Below are 25,987 nucleotides of genomic sequence, written 5' to 3'. Positions count from 1 at the left end.
CCCAAGTTATGCCTACAAATTAAAAGATCCAGATGGTAATATAAATCATTGCAAGGTGAAGGATATCACCTTAACTTAAAAAAATACAATAAACTCTGGAACTATCAAAGATATGGTTAGAAGCCCTTCAAATGAAATACTAACTCTAACAGATTACCATAAAATATGTAGAGACCGTGATCAACTTTTAACACTGAACCAAACAAACTGTATAGGATTGTATTTGATAAGAGAGTGAGAGATAGTTGTCTGTCTTTTACATATGGCTATTGAAAAGTTATTGTATCAATACTGTTATTAAATTGTCAGTTTTATGATAATAAAATATGAATAATGTATTATTGCTTGTTGTCTTTTATTACTACTTCAACTTCATTGTTTTGCATATCATATACTATAGTGGTCTGAGATTAAAAAAGCTAAAGGATTGGTCATGTAAAGCAATTGTTAAGCAAAGTATGACTTATCATAAAAAATGACATCTCCAGATAAACATATCCTCTCGAAAATTGACTGCTCCCAAAATCGATATCCAAGATGGCTGCTCTATATCGACAATTAGGGAAAAAAACTCGCCAAGCGTGATGTTCTCGTCTACTTTCTGGTAACTTCAACTGTCCAGTACTGTCCATGAACTGGCCGTATGTATTAGCGTTTTATGCGTTCTTTAGGGATATTGTTCTTTCTCTGTCTTATAAGTGATTTTAATTTCATAGTGGAAATTATGACTTGTTAAGTAATTATTGTGTATTGGTGAGCAACTTTGTAACACGATAACCGTCTCGTTCGTATTTCATCTAATCTTTCGACAATGCATAGTTTACAGCAATCATATAAAAATATAGCAACTATTTGAGGCAATAACACAATAAAATATTTTAATCCCATAATGAATTTGTTTCAGATTTATGTACTGGAATCCCATTTCAAACCTATACTTTCCAAAAACAATTATCGTCTGTTAACGTCAATAATTCCGATCGTTTAAATTTTAGTTAAAAAAACAAAAGAAATAAGCTATTTAATTATTTTGATAAGATTATCTAAATTTCTTCTTTTTCTGAATTAATTCAGGTACCACAGACTGTCTAGGGACTCAGAATGATGGGATAAGAAGAAAAGTACGGAGCTTTAATGTTCATCCAGATTATGGAGAAAGAGGATATTATGATAATGATATAGCATTGATAGAATTGGACAGTTTGGTTGAATACAGCGATAATATACGTCCTATATGTGTTGAACCGGCGGATTACAATGACAGGGTGTTTCTAGAAAACAGTGGCTCTTTTGGTCGTGTGTTTGGGAAAGTCGCTGGCTGCGGTGCTACAAGATCTAATGGCAGATCGATGCCCCAGAGACTGAGGGTAGTTATTTATGATATGAATACTAAGATTCAAAGATAGTAAATAATCTTTTATTTCGCTTTGTTAAACACTGGTATGTGATATTTTAACTAGATTTTATTTACATTTTTTAATCATTTATATCAGTAGAACATGTTTAGTGATCCTTACAATAATTTGTTAAATAAGTGGTTTATAAATGTAAACACTGTAATTTTTTTAATGCTGTTACTTTGTGTTAAATTTAAAAACATTTGTGATTAAAGGATGAGTTATATAAAATCGAGATTTAAGGGATCAAAATACCGGACGTAACCTTATCAGAAACATTAAAAATACATTCGTTGTGAATATTATGCATTTTAATAGTTTCAGCAAATCTAGCTATACGTAACAATCTTTTAGGTTCTTTTTAACCAAAATATTATTATTACATTGAATTAATATTATACCAATACAAAATAACGTCATGGTCATTTATTTTATGTATGGCTCATTCGTGTATATCGTATACATGGTGCTGTGCTGTTATTGATTTTACAAAAAAGTGGTACGGTTATGTGACAAAGAGCCTTACTTAATCGCGTAAAAATTTGTATAAATGTATAGAAATTGCAAAAACTTTATTCAATGCACATTTATGTACCGCACATGTCAAAAACTATTTCAAAGTAGATGAAAACTGAAAGGTTTGAAATTCGGATTACACCAATAGAATACAGAAACGAAGCAATCAACTTTCCCAGTGCCTTAGCACAAATGCGTTCATACCAAAACAAAAACCGTTCCTGACATTAAAAAGAAAACTGAAGCTAAAGCCATAATAGAAACACAATTCTTATGTGTATGTGACAATTTAAAAATGTAATTTTAAAAACATCAACAATTTCACAGTAATATATCAAATGATGATTTGAATTACTTATATTTTGATATTTGAATTTGAATTTCAAAAGGATTATAATTTTAAAGTCTTGTTTTTCATTAGTATTAGTTTTATAACTGTTACAGAGAAACATTCCTTGAATAAATGGGCAACGAACGCCATAGACTCACTGACACAATGTTTGGTGCTGGGGTTGCGTTCATTGAACGATGCCCTTCCTTGTTGCTCTTGTTTTTAGCCTCCAGAACCGAAGGTTCAGGGTAAGAACTAATTGATTGATGATAACCAAACTTTGTCTCTGGCATTCATGGGTAGTCTTTTATCAAGTTTGCTCATATTAATTTGATTGGTCTCTTATAGGGGTCTCTTGAGCTAATAATAGAAAAACCTTTAGATATCGTCTTCTACAAAACAAATTGATGGATGATCACCAAACTTTGTCTGTAGCACTCTTATGAAGTCTTTTATCATGTTTGCTCATTAAATTTGAGTGACCCCTTTTAGTAGCTACTAAAGATAAAAATCGAAATTCATTTAAACATCTCCTTTTACAGAACTAATTTCTGTTTGGTCACCAAATTTTGTCTGTAGCATTCTTGGGTAGTCTTTTATCAAGTTTGATCATATTAATTGGATTAGCCGCTATAAGGGGCTGCTCAAGCTAAAAAAGAAAATAAAACATTTAACATTTTCTCTTGAATTAATTGATGGATGATCACCAAACTTTGTCTGTAGAACTCTTAGGTATTCTTTAATCATGTATGCTTATATTATTTTGATTGGCCCCTTATAGGGTCCTCTAAAGCTAAATATAGAAATACCTTCAAACGTCTCCTTCTACAGAACTTATTGATGGATGATCACCAAATTTGGTCTGAAGCATTCTTAGGTGGCATTTTATCAAGTTTGCTCATAATAATTTGATTGGCCTCCTTAAGGGGCCGCTAAAGCTAACAATAGAAAATTCTGGAAACAAAGTGATCCCTCGGAAGCATTAATCACAACAAAATAACATAAGAATTGCAGACTCGGTTTGATTGAGTCTGTACATGAGGGATAAAACCCTTTGAACATCATTTTCTACGGAAATAATTGATAGATGATCACCAAACTTTGTCTGACGCATTCTTAAATAGTCATTTTTAACAGGTTTGCTCATATTAATTTGATTGGCCCCTTTTAGGGACCACTAAAGCTAGAAATAGAAGTACCTTTAAACATCTCCTTCTACAACACTAATAGATTGATGATCACCAAACTTTGTCTGTAGCATTCTTAGGTAGTCTTTTATCAAGTTTGCTCAAATTAATTTAATTGGCCTATTTTAGAGACCATTAAAGCTAAAAACAGAAATACATTTTAACGACTTCTTCTACAAAACTAATGGATTGATGATCACAAAATTTTGTTTGTAGCATTCTAAGATAGTCGTGTATCAAGTTTGTTCATATTGATTTGATTAACCCCTAAAAGCTAAAATATGAAAAACCTTTGACCATCATATCCTACTAAAATAATTGATGGATGTTCACCAAACTTTGTCTGTATCATGTTTAGGTAGTTTTATCAAGTTAGTTATCAATATTTATTTTATTAGCCCCGATTATGCTTAAGCTTAAATGCCCAAGGTCATGGCATTTCTTCAACTAATAGTTTAAAGATGTTCTATACTCAAATTTAATATGAGAAGATATTGACAATGGATAATTTCCAACACTGAAAAGCAGTTGTTTTTGCGGGCGACTCAGTGCCATCATTGCCCTCTTGTCATATTTTTGGTTTAATGCATTTTATAAGATTTACCTATTGGATATTATAGGATGTATATATTCCGTATGTGGACAGAAAAACATGTCTTGACTCTTTTGGCGACAAACGCCATAACCTAACCGACACAATGTTTTGTGCTGGGAGTAATGTAAGTATCATATATTTGCAAGAATTTGTTTCATTACACTCTAACGTCGAGACCTTCGTTTTTGCTTTGAAGTATAATGAGAATTGTAAGACAATATATTGAACAGAGTGCAGTTTGTATAGGGCACCTGATAGCCTGGTAATGTTTAGAATTAATTATATGCATTTCTAAAATCACTCAACGTCTCGGATAAAATACACCCACACACAAACATAAAAATAATGCTCTTATCTGGTATATGAACCAATATTTGCCGATATTTTCTATTTCTTTGTAAAAGGAGGAATAAGATATAAGCACAATAACGTTAATGTTTTCCAATGTTAACCAAAATTTAGCTGCCATAGCAAACATTCATTAATTCAAAATAATGAACCATCTTCTTAAAAGAGACACAGGAAAACTTTTATTTCTTCTTTCTGAATTTTCAATCAGATATTCTAATACTGTCCTCGAACTGAACACACTAAGCAGTTCTATGTAAGAAGGCTTTTTTTCCTTTTGAAGTTGCTTAACGTGGTCAGGTTTGAAGAGTTTAGACTTAACGCTCAATATCGCAGTGACATACGGGAACGAAACAATACCCATCAAGTCAAAGACCTACAATTATTTCACATTTAAACTTATTATTGTAACTTCCGAGGCTGGTTCTTTAAATGCACTTTGCTTAAAACATAATTTGGTGATTCCTTTTGCTTTTAAATTCAATTTAACAAGCAAACAATACATAACATTTCAAAACATACTGGAAATAATAAAATAAAACCTTTTATTGTTAGCGCAATTTGAGTAAGTAAAATCAATATAATATTTTTTTGTAATTCATCTGCCTGTGTTTCCCTTATATATATATTTGAGAAATTATATTTCTGTCAAATTAAAGATTGGTAAAACTGGAGACAGTTGCAGTTGGGACTCTGGAGGCGGCTTAATCATGTCAACAAACACTAGATGGGTTCTCACTGGAGTCGTTTCCTGGGGCCGGGGATGTGATGTGGATAGACACTACGGTATTTACACAAACGTTGGTATGTTCTATGATTGGATAGAGAGCGTTACAAGATTTAATGAAGAGGAGGCGCCAGACTTTATCAATCATAATTGATCTTGAATAGTGAATACATGCTGATATAAGATGAACTACAATATTACTCATTTACTATTTTATATTAACATGAGCCATACATTACTAATTTATGTGCATGCCTATGATGTTTAACTACGTGTAAACGTAATTTTCTGTTTCACTATGGATGAATTGAGTAAGATATATTTTTCATTATTGCTTTTAAGTTTATACAATTTTACTTTTAGTTCGATTGGAAGCTATGAGTTTATTAAAACACACTCGAATCCGTTCCTGAAACCAAGAAGTATCAAGGAATTGATGTAAAGTTTCTTGCTTAATGAAACAATGGCTTGTCCCTGACAGGGTTGAACCCACGCGGTCAGCAATCCTCAGATTACTAGCCCGACGCCACGCGTTAACCTTTCGACTAAGCCACCATGCTTTTTCTTGACTTTTTCAACAAAGTCAAAATTAAATTTGAGAGAAATAAGTTTGATACGACATGAGTCAAATATACTTTCTGCGAATACAAGAATAATTTTAGAAATATAATAATCATGAATTATCAGAAAGTTCCCATGACTACCTTTTAATAATATGTTCAATATTTTCGTCTTCGTAATCAACAAGTTAAAGGGGCTCCACTGAGGTTTTTTTCCTGACATGACGGGATAAAAAATGTTTTTCCGAGATTCGTGTACTAATGGATTTAGGTTTTATCCAATAGCTTGCTTGCACATTTTCAGTTCATGTTACCAACAAAAAAAATCAAACACCGTGACCGGAACATCCCTGATTTAAATAGTTAACAATTAAAAATATGAATGTTTATCGTCCATATAAGATAATACATGTACATGTGTAGAAACAATTATCCACTGTCAGAATTTTCTTGTTTGCTCAAGACCTTTGATTATGTACTGCATCGGTTGGTCACATCATTCATCGGACATTAAGCCAAAAGCCTGAAAATAAACTTAAAACAACAGAAATCTGGCAAAAAACAACCCAACATATTAGTAAAAAAGTTTGGCAAAAAACTAACAAAGTCGTGAACGAAGGATAAATTAACAACCGTAGTAATTAATATTAATCATTTGCTGTGTGGTGGGCAGGAAATTTTCCTCTGGCGAAAGTCCTTTTTCAAAACAAAAGGTCATAATTAAAATCACGTGCTGATTTGGAAAAGGCCATTCTTCTGCCGTGTTGTACACATTTCTTAATTAAGCAAGGACCTTAAGTTTACTTAAGTTGATGTTAGCTGTAATCCTTCTGCAAAGAAGCTGTCCAGTTCTTGATTGGAGATATTCCAAAGGAAAACCGAGACCGAACAAGGATTGCAGGTGTCAAGTGCTGTGTGGCAGCTGTAAAATGTTGCCCCGTACTTCACTACAGTGTTGTTGTATTTTTCTGGTCCTTCGGGATCAATGATGCCAGCACTATTAAGTGTTGAGAATAGAGTACCGCTCAAGCCGGTGCTAAGGGGCGTGAGGGATGTTGCACGTATTCATTATCTCTTATGTACAGACTCAATCAAACCAAGTCTGCTATTCTGTTGTGATTTTGTTGTGAATAATGCTTCCAAGGGATCACTTTGTTTCCAGATTTTTTTTAATCTGCCTGTGGTTCTAATTCCTTTAATTTGGTTAAACGAAAGCAAATTCGATTAGAACGGCCCGAGACGTAGTTGCCTTTAAGTACAATGTTTAGATTTAGACACCTTAACGCTAGACATCTGACCAAACACATTACCTGCTCTGATTTTGATGATAACTTATTTATTATCAGAAGAACTGCCATGTTATCGCGATTTAATCTGATTTTTTTATACAAATTCGGAGCTCAAAATATATTACGCAACCAATATAGGAAATAATTCTAAAACTGTTATATCTGACGTGATTGCCATGACTAAGCCTCTTAGCGGAACACTTTGTGGCCTCAAAACACAGGTCTTGCTCCCCCCCCCCACCCAACCCCACCCTCCCAATCACTGTCTAGATATAATTGAATATCTTCGTGAGTCATGAAATACAGGTATACCATTAAATTCTTAAGAACATGAAACCACAATTCTAGATCTAAGCAAATGTCTTTCTTTATCCTCATACGACGACACTTTTTTAGTAAAAAAGACCACAAATTGCATTTATTAAACGTCGAATACATGGCCCACCGGCTATAATAGCCCTACAATAAAAATTTAATAACCCTATATATAAAAAGCCATGGCTGTCTTATATTGTTCTTTTTCAATTTATTTTACCATTTGGATAATAATTATATAAGTTCACCTCGACTATATATGAATTGAAAACACCTTATTGTTTACCCGAAATCAATTATATTAATCCACAGTTACAATATATGAAACCATACCGTCAGTGAATGAAACCGAGGTAGCAATATATATGTTGATTTCCTGAATTAAGATTCCAGTTCTTCAATATTTGGTACCAAAGTAGCCATGTGTGGAATCAGATATCCTTATATGAAACCGAATTATCAATATATAATTCATTTTTCAATATATCAAACCAATTTATCAATCTATGGAACTGAAGTAGCAATATATAGCTTGGTTATCACATTATATGATACCAATTATTTATATATGGAACCAAAGCAGCCAAATATGGAACCAGATATCTATATATTGAACCGAATAATCAATATATTAATTCATTTTTACAATAAATGAAATTATTAATTAATGTATGGAACCGAAGTAGCAATATATAAGTTATCACTGTGTATGAAACCAATTCTTCAATATATTGTACAAAAGTAGCCGGAACCGGGAAACAAAATTATCAATATATTGGCGCCCTTTAGCAGCAGAGACAAGTTTACGTATTCGCCTTTATCAGCACGCCTTATCAGTATACGCCTTATTCGCCTTTATCAGTATACGCCTTTGTCGTATCAGCACGACATTATTGTTGTGCTTGTGGTATTTTTAGTTTCAACTTTTCGGCATTTTCTAGTTGGGTGGTTCCAATGTTCCTACTTGAATAATGTTGAATCACCCTTAGGATATGTTGCCTGCTTTTTAAATTTGTCTTTTGACGTCTTATCTGTGATACGCAGGCTTCATAGCCTCTGATCCCCTTTCAAAATTCTACTTTATTTAGTTCCGCCCATTGTTTTCTCGTTTAGGGCACACGCTTTTTATTACTTGGGGACCATACGCCGCTTTTCATGGAATGGCACGGAAGTGTCACATTGAAGGTTCCATGATAACCGCCGTATGAACACATCTGCGGATGTTACTAAATTCAAAATTTTACTATTTCACGTTTAAATGTTGAATTCTGCTTAAGCCGGTGCTAGGGGGCGTGGACGGTAACTTGCACTTTCCAGTACCGTCCATGAACAGGCTCAATCAAACCGAGCCTGCAACATTTTCAATTTTGCCGTGTTGGGCTTTCTTTAGGGATTCTGTATTTATCTATTTTATGATCACATCCGTGTTATTTGTGCCGTGTGGCGGCTGTAAAAAGTCTCCCCGTACATTTAATCAATGATGTATATTTTCGATCCTTGAAGATCGTTCAGCACGACATTATTGTTGTGCTTGTGGTATTTTTAGTTTCAACTTTTCGGCATTTTCTAGTTGGGTGTTCCAATATTCCTACTTGAATAATGTTAAATCACCCTTAGGATATGTTGCCTGCTTTTTAAATTTGTCCTTTTGACGTTCTTATCTGTGATACGCAGGCTTCATAGCCTCTGATCCCCTTTCAAAATTCTACTTTATTTAGTTCCGCCCATTGTTTTCTCGTTTAGGGCACACGCTTTTTATTACTTGGGGACCATACGCCGCTTTTCATGGAATGGCACGGAAGTGTCACATTGAAGGTTCCATGATAACCGCCGTATGAACACATCTGCGGATGTTTCTAAATTCTAAATTTTACTATTTCATGTTTAAATGTTGAATTCTGCTTAAGCCGGTGCTAGGGGGCGTGGACGGTAATTTGCACTTTCCAGTACCGTCCATGAACAGGCTCAATCAAACCGAGCCTGCAACATTTTCAATTTTGCCGTGTTGGGCTTTCTTTAGGGATTCTGTATTTATCTATTTTACATCATCAGTATCGGAGGTGTCGTTGTCAGCAGTTTAAGTCGTGTATTATTTTCTTTTTTTGTGGAAGGGTGGTCATATAACACATCATCCCAATAATTCGACCAAGTTTAAAAATCTTATTTCATCATTATAGTTAATTTGTCTCCGGAAACTCTTGTATCTGATTCCCTTGCTTTGAAGAAAAAATATCAATGTATGAATAATGGTTATATAACATGATGCTCATATAGATATCAAAATTTTGGCTGAATTAACAAGCACGTTTTCTTTGTGCTGGTAAAGTAATTAAATAGGAGTGGGTCATGGGGATGGGGTAAATTATCGCCAAGTCCCATGTTAATTCGTGATGATTCAAATTACATAATAACGACTGGACATCGTAGCATGGCTACTTGCACGCTACCTAAAATACTGCTTCAAGATTGTGCTCAATAAAAAACAAACAAACCGGTTATGTTATACATGTATAGGCTTGTCATTTGATACATTTACGATATTATAACTTACAAATTCTCGATGACTAACATTGTAGATTTCATATCCGTAATATTTTATTGTATTTTTACATACACTTTGTACGTATGATAACAAATGACTGTTCATTGTCTCGTAATTGTCTTGTTTGGCAATAAGATTAGATTTATTTCTTGATTGCCAAGACTGTTCACAAACTTTACATCCTGTTATATTATGACCTGAGGTGATCATTAAAACACTGTTACTGATCACTTCTGACAACTCCATTCCAATAAAATTGTATAAAGATTTAGCAAACGAAATTGGATTCAAGGATATTTGCTCGTATAGCGTGGTATACACTCGTGCCAGTTTTTCTGTCTGTAACTTCTGTTTAAATTCTGTATCATCATCCACTCTTTTACAGTGAAAATTTGAACACGCTACCACGGATCTTTTCCCGCCTGGACAACCACTATAATGCGCCTGTGACAAAACAGTAGACCGAGGGTCCCTTATTAAATGTATTATTTTACTTCCATACACGTCTGTTAAGATTTCGTCTGCTAAAATCATAGAGGTCCGTATTGTTTTAACTATTCTAAATTTAGAAGATAAACACGTGTTTTTTAGTTTCTGCAAACACTTTTCACGTTCCCCTCTACGAATTGCTGACAACCGAATATGTAAGATTGAACTTGTCTGTGAAGAATTCGGATAATGATTATTGTATCTTATACCAAAGTGTTTAAAAATACAATTGTTATAGACATCTGTTTTCTTTCCGAAAGAGAGAAAATACCAGTCGTCAAACGATTGCGATGGAACCAAGGAGAAATTACAGGTCAACCATCCAATTAAAGTCTGCTTTTTCACACTTGTTATGTTCAACGCTGTCACAGGACTGAAACAAATAAGTATTTGTACGGTTTTAGGTTTAAAATGCACTTAAAAAATGAACCATTTCTTTATTTTCAACGAATCACTTATCCATAAGGAAGCTGTATTGTCATATCTTTTAGAGAAACACCTCAAGCTCATAGTATAGATACCTGATTATGTTTCTTCAGTAGAGCAAGAGATTTATATCTGTTATTTAAATGAGATTTTGAACGGATTATCAACAGGCAAAATCAAACCAAGACTACAATATTTTCATTTTTTTTGCCTTTTTCTGGGCGTTTTAAGGGATTCCATTTTGAAATAATGAACAATTTGAAATGGTCATGCGTTAGCTCAAAATCTAAATAAACATGTTTGTCTGAAGAGACTGGCGGTCTTCAACACATTTTCGTAAAGGTATGTATCTACACAGCTATGCTGATTTCTTATTTTCATAATTATCGCTATATCCAACAGAAACAATTTTATAAATGTTTAAAGAGACTCCACTTAGGTTCAATAGCCTAAACTCATCAAATTTTAAATTCATTCAAAAACAACTGGTGCACTTAAAATCAAAAACAAAACAATGAAATATGCAAACCCCCAATTTTAAAAATAGATAATCGTTTTTCAAAATGCGTTTTTTTTGGCTGTTTTTGGTAAAAAAGCGTTGCAAAACATTTTCTTTGGGGGGACTTTTAATAAAAAGGGAAAGCCCTTTAAAAGGAGTGAGAAACAATTTTTGAACTTTTTAAAAGATTTACACCCAGTTAAAACAAATTTTGGGAAAAAATTTTTCCAAAATTTTTTAAATTCAAAACCTATTTGGAGCCCTTTTAAAAACAGTTTTTAGAATTTTTAATAAATAAAATTGGGGTTTTTTAAATTTTGGCCCCTTGGGAACTTGGGAAAATGAAACCTTCCGCAATTTTTCATAAATATCACTTTTTCATAAATGCCTTTTTTATACTTAGCTATTATAGTAATTTAAAAAAGAAACATTTTCGTTTATTTGATGACAAACCTTCTTGTCCCGTTAAACCATAGTACTGGTTGGTTGGTTTTAACCAGATGTGACAGAACTCGTAGAGGTTCAAACACGTAAAACACGTGCTCGTTTTGTTGTAGAATCTCTCCTGTGAGGGATGATCCACTTCTCATATACGTCAATAAAACAACACCAGTGAAATTGGTTTCTATATTAAGAAAGACATAAATATGAATATTTTATCCCCAATAATAATAATAACCAATCATTATTTATTTACAGTTAAATTATCTTCTTTCTTTTTTTCTTCCTTTTTAGTGAATTGAAAATTTTTAACATTTCATGTTTATCCATGAATTCTGCTTAGGCCAGTTTCGTGTGGGACTTGGTTGGGTGGACGGTAGCTTGCACTTTTCAGTACTGCCCATGAAATGAGTAGTCTCAATCAAACCGAGTCTGCAACATTTTTAGGGCATTCATTAAGGATTTTTTTCTATTCCATATTAATTAAGTAACGGTATTAATGATTAACACATACAGTCAATTAGATCAAGATGTTCATCAATAATACACGGGTTTTTAATTGATGACTGATCCGTTCAAAAGAAACGAAGGATAGTACAGACTTATTTTGCAGTTTGCAAGTTTAAAGAGGAATACGTGTCATTTTTATGAACTAAAAGTTTCAAGTACTTATAACGTACTGCAATTATCCTTTATTTTGGTCACGTGATCAAAATGGCGGCAAGATAGTATATTTTTGAGCTCTGTAAAAATATGGAATAAAAGTGGAATAGATTCGCGCAAAAGTGCTTAAAAGCTTCATTTAACAATTTGAACATATAACCTAGCTATCTCCAGTGTTATTATAAGCAAACTCTGTAAAATAAATGTAAATTATCTAAAAATTGGAGGTGATGAATGTGACTATAGTATATAGAATGGATTAATGGCGGATGCTTTACTATGCCAAAACATAAAGGTAAACAAAAGCAGATTGACATTTCAGAGAGTTCTAAAAGCAAAATAAATATGAATCAAAGCAACACATTGGCGGACATACATACACAACAACATACACAGTTACAAAATAAAAATATAGGTGAGGTTACTACAGATATATTAGGCCAGTCAAGAGAAATTTTATATGGTCAACAGGTTGTGCAACAATCGCAAAATATTTATGGGAACAATCATCACCAAAGTATAGCACATAACGGTTTACAAAGTACAACAAATATGACGTCAAATGTACCGGTAAATGCATACAATCCGTTATATAATAATGGTCCATATAATACGGTAAACACGGATAACAGTAACAATGTCCCATCCTGGGCACAAAACCTGTGTCAACAGTTTGGACAGATTCAAGCACAACTGGACAATCAAAATAAAAGGTGGCAAACTATAGAAATACAGTTTTTAAACCAAAATGACAGAATGGCCAAAATTGAAAATCAGATAACCCAGTTAACTAGCCTTAAGTCAGATATTTCGTACAATAATCAACAAACAGAATGTATTAAATACGATGTCAAGAAACTGCATGAAAAAGTTAATGAATATGACAGCACAATACATCATTATAGCGAAATTTGTGATGACGTCATGAAAACTGATTCAAAAATGGATCATGGCGTCAAAAGTCTGCAAAAACATATATAATCTCTCGAAACAAAAATCTCTGACATGAGTTTAGAACATGAACAAACCAAAGAGCGTTTAATTGATTTGCAATGGCGCAGTATGAATGAAAACTTGATATTTGGTGGAATTGCTGAAGCCAAAGATTTTCGTCAGAATGGTGAAAACTGTGAACAGATAATTCGTGATTTCCTTAAAAAGGAAATGGATGTTGACCGAGAAATCGAGTTTGACCGAGCACATCGATTAGGAAGATACAGGTTTGACCAAAGGTATCCTAGAGCTATTATAGTTAAATTCTCAAACTACAAAGACAAAGAATACATCAAAATGCTTGCACCTGCAAAACTGATTGGAACAGAATTCTGGGTAAATGAACAGTTTCCTAGGGAAATAGAAAATGCCAGGAAACCACTTCTCGAAATAGCGAAAATAGCGCGACAAAATGACAGTAATAGAGTAAAATTGTTTCGAGACAGACTATATATAAATGGCAAACGCGTGTACCCTGACCAGCGTGACCAATTTATCAAAACAAACCAACATGAGGTGCGCAGATATAAAAGCCAGTACGCACCACAAACAGATAGACATAAACAGAACATAATAACTCAGACAAAAACAACAAATATACAGTCACAACGGAAAACAATTGACGATGACAAATTGATGCATGGCAGTAGACATAGGTCTCAAGAGTGTATAGCGCTTGAGAACAGATTTGGCCCCCTAACAAACAATGTTCCACAACAAGAAACACCAAACAGGCAAAACAACACAAATACTGGCAAACGGAACGCGAGATCACCGCTCGAAAACGAAATGACACTTAAAAAATATCGCGAGAACGATTTTGAAATTGACTTAGCTTCTATCCCATCAGACGATGAGTCATATCAAGAGACAGAAAGCGCGGACATTACCCGAAATAATAAAAGTAACAGTGAAGCCGGACAAAGATCAGACAGCGCACGAGATTCACGGGTTAACGGTGGCAGTAGCTAGGAGAAAGCGGGGAATGGCTTTTGTTATCCAAACAATAGACGATCTCGAAATATAACTGTATTACCTAGTAATTTAAAGGTGTTAACCCTTAATGTTTGTGGGCTAGTTACAAAATTACGTTGTCCTGATTTTTTAGATTTTATTAATAAATATGATATTATTGGTTTCCAGGAAACAAAACTTGATGATACTGATAATATAAATGTACCAGGGTTTTCTGTATATTTACATAATAGAAAGAAATTATCTAGGTATAAATCTGGCGGACTCGCTTTATTTGTTAAAACTGAATATGTACCATATATAGTTGTCGATGAAGTAAGATCTAGCAATTTGATTTTATTTTTTAAGATTTTGGGAAAATGTTTTGAACAACCCGAAGTAGATATTAACTGTGGTGTTATATATATTCCGCCACATGGATCAAGGTACTCAAATGAAGATCCTTTTACTGAGTTACAAAATGAATTGTTTCGATATTGTTCAGATGATAAACATGTGCTGTTGTTCGGAGATTATAATGCGAGATGTAGCAATAGGGATGATTTTGTAAAGGTCGATAATTTTTTGTCTAATTTAGACCAATTTGACGAGTTATATAATGATGAAACACTTATTTTCCAAAATTTTGAATTATTTCAAGTTCCATTAAATAGAAAGTCAATTGATACTGTTGTAAGTGGTTATGGATATCAGATGTTAGATTTTTGTAAAGGAAATAATTTATTTATTTTAAATGGTCGAGTAGAGCCAGACTATACAAATCCTAAAACTACATGTAGAAACGCAAGTGTTGTGGATTATTTTTTATCGACCTCATATGTTTTTAAGTATATTGATGAATTAGAAGTGCATGAATTTTGTGATTTATTTTCTGATGTTCATTGTGCTGTGTCATTAACTCTCAAATGTAAAAAAGATGTACAAACTTATAGTACTTATCATACAAATAAATATGTAAAAGAAATAAATACTGATACTATTACAAAGCTTTGGGACTCTGAAAAATCAGAGGTGTTTACAGAAAACTTAGATATTTTGAAAATTGCAGAAATTGAAAATAGAATAGACAATTTAGCTTTTAATGAAAATTTATCGGTAAATGATTTAAACGAAATTGTTTCAGATATTGGAAAACTTTTTGATGATAGCTCAGGAAAGTCTTTTGGAACAATGAAACCCTAAAGATATAAACATGTTAATAAAAATACCTACCCTTGGTTTGATACCTTTTGTTTAAATGCCAGAAATATTTATCACAAAACAAGAAAAGCGTACAATAGATACAAAACAGAACATTTTAGACAGCTTCTTAAAACAGTAAGTAAAAATTATAAAAAAAAGCAATGCATAACGCTCAGCAACGACATACTAATAAAGAATTGAAAAATTAAAGTCATTAAAAACAAATAACCCAAAAATGTACTGGAAAGTTATTAACCCTAAAGTAAAGGCGTCAAAAACAAATGCAAGTCTAGATGACTTCTTTGATTTTTTCTAAAAATTGAATTCTGATGATCTTGAAAATTGAAATGATTGTCCTGTCTTTGTCGAAAACAATGATATTTTAAATGAAGAAATTAACTCGAAAATTACTGAAGCTGAAATCCGTAAAGCTATTAAAACCCTTAAAATAATAAAGCTCCAGGTATTGACAATATAATAAATGTACAGATAGTATCATCATCCAATACCATGATTTCATTATATTGTAAATTGTTTAATGTTATTTTTGACACTGGGTTAATTCCAGAATCATGGACTATTGGTGTAATAAAACCAATTTATAAAAATAAAGGTAATCCTTCTCTACCTGAAAATTACAGGCCTATTTCACTTTTGAGCTGTTTTGGCAAACTTTTTACATGCATTTTGAATAACAGATTAAATATATATGCAGAAAAGGCAAAACTTATAAAAACATCTCAGGCAGGTTTCAGAAAATCTTACTCAACTAGTGATAACTTATTTATACTCAAAAGCCTAATAGATATAGTGCAGTCTAATAGTAAGAAACTTTATTGCTGTTTTATAGATTTTAAACAAGCGTTTGACTCTGTTTGGAGAAACGGTCTATGGTATAAATTACGAAAAGAAAAAAATAATGGAAAATATTTTAGTGTTATCTATAACTTGTATAGTAATATTAAGTCAAAAGTAGTAACAAGTGAAGGTTTTACTAACTTTTTTTATTGTAATGTTGGTGTTAGACAGGGCGAAAATTTGTCCCCGTTTTTATTTAGTATATTTTTAAATGACCTGGAAGACTATTTATGTGATAAAAATGTTAATGGATTTTGTAGAAATTGGAAGGTTGAAAATTTGCAAATGTACTTGAAAATATTTGTTCTTTTGTATGCAGATGATACTGTAATATTTGCAGAAACTGAAAAAGATTTACAAAATGCATTAAATACTTTCAAAACATATTGTGATCAATGGAAATTAAAAATAAATGTTGATAAAACAAAAGTACTTATATTTAGTAAAGGTAACATAAGACGAAACTTGAAATTTTATATTGGCAATAACCAAGTAGAAATTATTAAAGAATACAAGTACCTTGGCATTTATTTTACTAAAAGTGGGTCGTTTATTTCAACGAAGAAATACATAGCAGACCAAGGAAATAAAGCATTGTTTTCACTTTTGAAAAAAATTAAACATTTAAATTTACCATACGAATTACAGATTGATCTTTTTGATAAACTGGTAAAGCCAGTTTTACTTTATGGATGTGAAATCTGGGGGTTTGGAAATGTTGATATCATTGAAAAAGTTCATTTAAAGTTTTACAAATATATTTTTAAACTTAAGAAATCAACACCTTCATATATGGTATATGGTGAACTTGGAATTTTTCCAGTTCGTATTGATATATACCAAAGAGGATCGAAAATGTTAGAAATTTATTGTGTTCTTCATGTTTTTCAGGAGTATGGTACTGCCAGAGTTTCTTATGAGAAATGGCTGATTGAGTCAATTTGCCGAAATTTAAAAGATAATTTTAAACAGAAATGGCGTTCTGATATACAATTAACATCAATCACGAATATTTACAAAGGTATTAAAACTGAGTTTGGTGGAAGTGCTGATATCAAGATTTTATCATCTAGACGAAGCTTATCAATTATGCGTTTTTTTTACTAGAAATCATAGGCTACCTGTGGAAACAGGAAGATGGCAGGGTATACCTTCTTCTGAAAGAAAATGTTCCTTTTGTAATGATGATGTAGGTGACGAATTTCATTAATTGATCACATGTCAAAAGTTTTTTGAGGAAAGGAAACAATATTTAAAACGGTATTTTTATGTTAAAATATGATAAACAAGATCATCAAGGAAAGGTGGCGTTCAATGAACGCAGCCCCCATCCGACCCAGCAACAAGAGCCATTTTTTTCAAATTAGAGGAATTGTTTAGTAGTGAAAATAAAAGTTTACTGAATAAACTTGGTATTTTTTATCGAAATTATATCTAAAAATTTGTAACACTGATATGCCTGGATTGCTTGTTTACTTGAAACATATATTTATTTGCTATATGTATGTTTATTTGTAATGTTACATGTATGATTTGGATATGTTTGTCATTCTCTATTTACATAGCACTTGTTAATATGTCGCCATTATTCACTGTAATTATTATAAAACGATGCTTATGTTGTTTACTTGATGTAAACCTAAGATGGAAATAAAACGTTTGAAAGGAGAAGCTTCTGTCGTGAAAAGTACAACTTAATCACCTGCCAAATAGCCTGTTCTGCCAGTGTCGGATATATTTAAGATATTTAACAAACTTGGGCGCATTGATTTTGCAATATTGCGAGCATCAGTTTGGACCGGTTTTTTGACGCCAGCTACTGTCAACACATCGTATGATATTGTCCAAACTGCAAAGATAGAATAATATTTGGAATATATATAGATTATGTTTCCCTTATAGTGAAAATATGTAAATTCTCTTGAGCAGAGATTTACAAGTCACGATAATCCTTCCTTATAGCATACATGTTAATATTTCTTTATGTGCATTTTTTGAAGTCAGAGTGTCCTGGTATACTACGGTAAAACAATCTTTCATAGAAAATAAAGTAAACAAAAAGGTGTTGATAAAAAGCATAATTATGATCCTTCTATATCAGTTTTGTTCGGGAAAAACAATATATGATCCGTGCAAATTAGTGGCGGTCAGGAAAAAACAAGCAAATAATCCAAATGTCGATCGATAAAAACAAGCAAATAATACAAATGTCGATCGAGAGGAGAAACAAGCAAATGATCCAAATGTCGATCGAGAAAAACGATCACTTGCAGTGTCGATCCGGAAAAATAAGGACATTTATATAACTGTCGATCGGGAAAATATACAAACGATAAATCAATATTTAAACAAGCTGTTGATCTATCGGTATTAGTGCAACGTTGTGTGATCTTCACGTCTGCTCAATTGTTATAATATTGATAATGTATTAAATTGCTTACCCCTGCACAAAAATGAGGATATATAATGGCCTATGAATAAGTTTTTGTAACATCATCTCGTAGTCATGACCGACCTCGACATCAAATCTTGGAAATGTAGGCGAAATCTTGGTCATCTACTGGTCATGGGGAATGTTCGTACCAAGTAACATAAACCATTTACATATTCCTTCTTGGCAAGGAACATACGGGCCGACTCCATCAAAACTTCCACCCATTATTATGTTGCATGTAATATAGGTGGCATGGACATTTATCATTTATTCGGCTAGATGTTTGATATACATTTACATTTTGGTAACCATAAACATGCTACTTGGATCAAAATCTCACTCACTTCCTCACAAAGTCACATATTCACTCAACAACTCACTCACTTCCTCACAAATTCACATATTCACTCAACAACTCACTCACTTCCTCACAAATTTACATATTCACTCAACAACTCACTCATTTCCTCACAAATTCACATATTCACTAAACAACTCACTCACTTCCTCACAAATTCACATATCCACGTGCTCATCCACTCATATGTTCAAGCACTCTCTCAAACACCACTCATCCACTCATTTCCAGGTATATATATTTTGTTTTAAAAAATGTAAATTATAGAAAAATTCACTTCTGGCAGTGGCAGTGTGTATTAGATATTACTGCCCTATGGCACCACACTCTGGGGTCCAACTTCCCTGAGATTCAGTCGTTGATGCTTATTCATAGCATATGCGCTATTCCGTATTAGTTCATGGTTTTGATATTTTAAAATGTTTGTGTTCAAGATGGCGATCGATATTTAGATACTTAGATCACTGTGCAATTAAATAATTGTACTCCGTGTCATTTAAATTCATATGTAGCAGTAATTAAAAAGATATTGCTTACTAGTAAATGCTTTATGAATTTTACCACTTTAAATATTACAAAATTGTGAATTTATAACAAACTTCTTCAATTGTAAATGTACATGTACATGTATTTCTAAAAAAAAATGTTGTCAATAGCATTCTGTTCTGTCAGTCATTTACAATTTACATGATAAGTTTTGGTGTCATATTGGACAACAAATTAAAAATTGATGGCAATGTAATAAATGCATTAAATATAATCTCATTACATCTTATTTTCAAACAATTCAATTTCTTTTTTAATTACTTGTAAAAAGTTAGTTAGAAGTAACATTTATCAGAGAAAAGGTGCGTGAGAGGTACTGCTGTTAATTTATTGTAATTTTATTTCACAATTTACGATATTTCTAAATATTTGGACCACATGGCATCGCTTGAGGAAATTAGATGATGCGATGCATCGGAAATTATGATCACAGCAAAATTACATGAAAACTGCATACTCGGTTTGATTGAGTCTGCACATGAGAGATAATGAAAGTGTGCAACATCCCTCACGCCCCCTAGCACCGGATTGAGCAGTTTTCAATTTTCAACACTTGAATTTTGGAATCAATGATCTTGAAGGAACAGTAAAATATCACAACACTGAAGTGAATTTCGGGGCAACTTTTTACGGCTGCCACACGGCGTTTGACCTCGGTTGTACTGTAAAATACAAAAATCTGGAAAAAGGGTGATCCCTCGGAAGCATAAATCACAACAAAAAATAGATAAATACAGTATCCCTAAAGAAAGCCCAACACGGCAAAATTGAAAATGTTGCAGGCTCGGTTTGATTGAGCCTGTTCATGGACGGTACTGGAAAGTGCAAGTTACCGTCCACGCCCCCTAGCACCGGCTTAAGCAGAATTCAACATTTAAACATGAAATAGTAGAATTTTGAATTTAGAAACATCCGCAGATGTGTTCATACGGCGGTTATCATGGAACCTTCAATGTGACACTTCCGTGCCATTCCATGAAAAGCGGCGTATGGTCCCCAAGTAATAAAAAGCGTGTGCCCTAAACGAGAAAACAATGGGCGGAACTAAATAAAATGGAATTTTGAAAGGGAATCAGAGGTTATGAAGCCTGCGTATCACAGACAAGACGTCAAAAGACAAATTTAAAAAGCAGGCGACATATCCTAGGGGTGATTCAACATTATTCAAGTAGGAATATTGGAACCACCCAACTAGAAAATGCCGAAAAGTTGAAACTAAAAATACTACAAGCACAACAATAATGTCGTGCTGAACGATCTTCAAGGATCGAAAATATAACATCATTGATTAAATGTACGGGGAGACTTTTTACAGCCGCCACACGGCACAAATAACACGGATGTAATCATAAAAGTCGAAATTAATGAAATTTCAGAAACAAAATATCGCTTGTAAAATTAATTAAATTTTAGAAACAAAATATTGTTTGTAAAACAGTTTACATCTGCACGGAATGACCATGATCACTCCATCAGTAAATGCCGTTAAAATCACGTATTTTTGTTGCCATCTCGGAAAAAATCTGTGGTTCTGAAATCTTTATGGTTTTCACGTTTGTCAGATATCAATCATGTTATTTTAAGAAAGTAACTGCAGCTATTAGTGAATTTAAAGTATTCTTAAATGCACATTTATGTGTCGCAAATACTTATTTTATTGTGGCCACATTGGACGCCATCTTCATACTAAAAACGAAATGACACGAGTGAAATGAAATGTAAACGAAAATGTACAGCACGAGACATATTGAGCGGTTATTTGATATATTTAATAATTTAATTATCTGTACTGTATGTCGGGTATAAGAATAAAGCATGCCCGTTAACTGGTTTAATTTTATTATGTTGACAGGGAAATGGATGATGATTAAAAATCATAATCAGATGCCCATGCAGTGGTATATTTATTCTGGGGTTTCATATCCGGACGACAGGGAAATTATTTTTATTTTTGCCTATGATACAAAAGAGAAAGAACATCAAACTACTTGGCAATCTGATTTATACACCCCTACACCCCCTCGTACAAATCAGAAAGTCTCGTGTTTCGATGCTCTTTTTATTAAATGTTACTTAATGAAAAATATAGAAATATGTAAAACTCAGATTTTCACCAGATCCTGCGATATAAGGATCTGGATTTTAATGTGACTGAAAAAAAAATGTCACCCAACCACTACAATTATCGGCGCACCAGCAAAGCTTAACAGCCCAGGTGAATGGTGACTGAACAATCAGTTTATATTTTGCAAAACGATTCTTTTCAATTTCATCATTTTCTTCGGATTATCAATAAATAAATCACGTGACTAAAGGAAATTTCTGTAAATATCCATTGGCATATAACAGAAATGTTCAAATTATAAAAATCGTAGGGTAGTCTTTTGTATATTTTAGGCAGTTTTATATTTTACCCTAAACATTTTCCAAAACCAACTGTTGATCGATCACCATTAAAATGGTCAATCTTTTTAATTACCTCAACTTGACAATACAAAATAGCACTATGTCACTTTAAATAATTTGTTATCGAATGTATTATTACACTCTATTCACACAAAATATGTTTACGTACATATCTCACTTTAAAGCCTCTTTTCTATGATACATATAAATGAATATAAAAATATAATAAAAAGCAAAATGCAATCCTTAGATAAAACAATATAAAATTAATATCGTCTGCTATTGTTACATGTATCCGACCTAATACATTTTACCTACTTCATAACTTATTTTTACATGATATTACGTAAAAATATCATTAAAATTCATTTTTATGAATGAATTTTTAGACCCCAAAGTACGGTTAATGCGTAACGGACTTTAGGGTAGTACCCCCAAAGTACGTGACGCGTAATGCGTTGGACCCCGAAGTATGGTGTTACACCGCATGTTTATAAAGTCGCTTTTGAGGTTATAATTTTTGTTTATCTTCGAGTAAAGTTATTCTCCTGGATTATAGAACAGAACAGACATTTTATTTTAGACTTGTATATAGTACATCGCCATGCAAATAAACAATTATCATGTCACGTGATCGTGATAACACGAAATACAATATGATACTTAATCAGGTAAAATTAAATACATTTGTTTACAAAGACAATGTTAAGATATGTTATAAGTCTCGAAATTTTTTCTCAAACATACAGTACTAGAAATCCAACTGGCTACCTCACAGGATATTGTATATCATGTTCTAACAATCCAACTGATGACTATAAATAAGATAAAGAGATATCTGGTATGTTATATGGCGTGTATAAACGATATTTTACAATATAACCCTCGTTTATATACTCGGTTAATAAGATACTAAGTCGTAAGACCTGTAAGACATCTTTGTGACCGAAACTATATTTATTGTCGTAAACAAAATTCCTTTTCGGTCCGAAAACATCAAAACAATATAGGGCACCTTATGCAATATTATATCATTTTGTCTGAAAATCTTTTCTATGGCGATGTGAAGCAACTTGGTTCTATGTATGTGACTGCAATCAGCAATTTATAGTATGTGTTACTTTCCTTTCTTTACTTTGTTATTTAATGTTGCATTTATGTTCACCCATACTATATATGAACAATATCATAAAACTGCCAATCTATGTAGAATTATAAGAGACAAGAAAATCGTTCTCATGAGAAACGTCTTGTCCTATTGTAAAATTAGATACATGTGTACATTTTCATGAATCTGGATGCGTGCTGCTTTAAGATATATTGTGATCAAATTTGATAATTGAAAAAGGCACCACATTAACTTGACCAACAATACGTAATGTAGCCTCCCTAATATTGTTTATGCATTATTTTTCATATAAAAAAAAACAATTCAGCAAGATTTTCCTATGTTTCAATGAATTTTTGCAATAAAAGAATTTCACATAAAGATGAGCATAGTAAATCTTAAATTAATATGTAACATGTTATTTCTATATTGAAGAATATCACAGCAGGTTTTTGCTAGTTATCTTGTCATATGACTGTCCTGGTGGCCAAATAGGCACATAAACTTTTAATGTTTTGCTATTATACGAGTATACAATTCAAAGATAAAAAATGAATGAGAAAATTATAACAATGGTTTCCTTATTGTGTCTTATATAGAACATTCAATTATTACTTGCAATTCAGTTGCAATACCATCTCGACAAAATGTACATATCCGTTTATTGTCCTACTTTTATTTCTGTATTGGTCGATTAAAGCTGACACTTGGTATTATGGTACATGGTGATTATAAAAAGTCAGTGGCCTTTGGTTAATCACCTATCCCAATTTATTATGAAGAAATAATTATTGCTTTTGACTTACACTCCTCGCTCATATGCGGGGCCGTTGGCAGTTTAGCAAATATAGATATTGCAGATAAATGTTTGTAAACAATAGAGTGATTCAAATGACGGGTAACGTAAGGTAGACTTACCTATAAACACGGTCAGAGTTAATATCACTAAAACACACATTGTTCTCCAATACGTTCGAACCCGAAGCTGTAGAACAGATACACATTTCTGTATCATATCTTATAAACTTTAACTATCTTAGCTGAAAATAGAATTTTTAAGATTTAAATCTTCAATCAAAGACGTTCTTATATGTTTTAACTAAAATATTAATGCCTATCCTTGTACCATTTTAGACTCTCTAAACACTTCCTTTTCATAAGCATAACGAGTATGTCCTTTTTTCATTTATTAAATCCTTTTTATCAAAAGATTTATTTCAGTACTGTTATGAATTTCTTAAAACAATGTTTTGACTTAAAAAAAACAACGTTTTGCACATCTGGTCTGCTTTTATTCATTGCTCTATTGCGTTGACGTAAGCATTATACATGTATTAGACGTGTCAGACGTAGTGTTTTCTACGACTGGAAAATTGAGCGAGTTTGGAAATTAAGGCCTACCGCAAGGCAGTCTGATGGTTTCAAGCTAGCTAATGGTTCAGACAATCAAGATATGAGTTACCCTATTTGCAAGTATATATAATAAACATGTAGACAATTTATTTATGTGTTACTGTATCAATAATCCCTTTATATGTAATATACATTCCGTAAAAAAAAGAGAAAAAAATATTCAAACTTACTTTATGAGCAAATAAATTTCCGATTTATTTTCCTTGATGATATAAAAGCACTAATTTTGATGGCATTTTGTGTACTTCAAGCTCTCAATAATTGACCAAATGTCATTAACACAGAAAATGGTTTACTTTTAAGTTAAACACACGTTTTCAGCAAATGAATGGTTTTGCTTCACATCCGATTCAATCTGTTGACAGAGAAATTGTTAAACAAGTTCATTTAATCGACAATATCAATGATATTGACTCGCCCCATATAATAACTTAGGCCAATAAAATTAGTTGCCTAGTTTACGTTTACCAACCTGCTCCAGATATTTATTGTTTGTGAGGAAACTAGAAATATGATAACTGTCCTATTCAAATAAATCACTTAATTTTACAACACATTCTCGATATGATAGGTACCTTTATGGCGTTTATGTTCTTAAATATAATAAAACTGTTATGAACAATCTTAACTATAATAATAAATCAGATAATTGTTCTTCAAACCTTTACTTTGAGCGGTTTATGGACTGTGAAGGGAAACAAAACCTTATTCAAATATTGGTTCGAATGTTGAGTTTTAAAAATAGTTTGCAGGTTTTCTGTGAACAATTACATGTAGATAATCGATAAAGCTATTTATCCAGGGTGTTTTATTTGTTTCTCACAAGTAACACATGTTTTATTCAAATCTGTAGGAGTTCAGAATGTGAAAGTTTTCTAAAATGCATCCTGTAAAAGCTTCGTTAGTTCTCAACACTGTAAAGCATTCAATTCAATGAAACAGTAATTCACTCAATAACAAGCACACAACATCTGCCGTTCCTTATTTTACTTCAGAAATACAAACAGCTTCTTAGATGGACGAATTAGTTTTGTTTCTGTATTAATTTTTCTTTATTCCCATTATGTGTCCGACTTATTATTTGTGACAAGGGATAGCACAAATTAACATTTTGCTCATAAAGAACAATTTATCTAATTTAACATAAAAGTGACTAGTCATACGAAACAGAAGCAGATTCGAAGTAACGAATGATGAGATAGAAAGATGTTTTATATACATCATTTCAGACTTTGACAGGCATTTCAAGTAGATATTAGAGATTATTTTCAGCCACCATATTGAGACGATGTTCAAGATGACCATTTTACCTCGTGCCTCTGTTACTCATTTAAGAAAGGTGAAACATCATACTCGATATATACAGAGATTGTAGGTTTATATCCTACC

At 32.5% G+C, this 25,987-nt stretch overlaps 2 protein-coding genes and 1 long non-coding RNA gene across 3 annotated transcripts in view; 1 reads left to right on the top strand and 2 right to left on the bottom strand.

The window, feature by feature from the left end:
* The window catches only part of LOC132723135 (uncharacterized), a 150,005-nt gene that overhangs the window by 60,487 nt on the left and 63,531 nt on the right, over positions 1 to 25,987 (top strand). Inside the window, exons 19-20 of the mRNA XM_060707807.1 lie at positions 1,075 to 1,367; positions 4,052 to 4,150. Coding sequence (XP_060563790.1) covers positions 1,075 to 1,367; positions 4,052 to 4,150 — 392 coding nt within the window. The remainder of the gene's footprint in view (positions 1 to 1,074; positions 1,368 to 4,051; positions 4,151 to 25,987) is intronic.
* Positions 9,766 to 11,842, bottom strand: LOC132723134 (uncharacterized). The gene is made up of 2 exons (XM_060707806.1): positions 11,675 to 11,842; positions 9,766 to 10,669 (listed from the first exon to the last, which is right to left on the bottom strand). The coding sequence occupies exons 1-2, from the start codon at positions 11,809 to 11,811 to the stop codon at positions 9,766 to 9,768; spliced, it is 1,041 nt and encodes a 346-aa protein (XP_060563789.1). The 5' UTR covers positions 11,812 to 11,842.
* Positions 18,044 to 24,936, bottom strand: LOC132723133 (uncharacterized). The gene is made up of 3 exons (XR_009624701.1): positions 24,769 to 24,936; positions 24,104 to 24,225; positions 18,044 to 18,182 (listed from the first exon to the last, which is right to left on the bottom strand). It is a non-coding gene; the product is annotated as an uncharacterized LOC132723133 (long non-coding RNA).

Source organism: Ruditapes philippinarum, unplaced genomic scaffold (assembly GCF_026571515.1).
Source record: "Ruditapes philippinarum isolate M1 unplaced genomic scaffold, ASM2657151v2 ctg2836_1_1_1_1, whole genome shotgun sequence".
Lineage (NCBI taxonomy): Eukaryota > Metazoa > Mollusca > Bivalvia > Venerida > Veneridae > Ruditapes > Ruditapes philippinarum.
The sequence above is the reverse complement of the archived record's forward strand: the minus strand, read 5'-3'. Positions and strand labels throughout refer to the sequence as shown.

Excerpts from the sequence above, each read along its gene's own strand:
- LOC132723134 (XM_060707806.1), bottom strand. The coding sequence starts at position 11,811 with ATGAGAAGTGGATCATCCCTCACAGGAGAGATTCTACAACAAAACGAG. Across the intron at positions 10,670-11,674 it reads TGGTTTAACGGGACAAGAAG|TCCTGTGACAGCGTTGAACA; the intron begins GTTTGTCATCAA and ends TATTTGTTTCAG.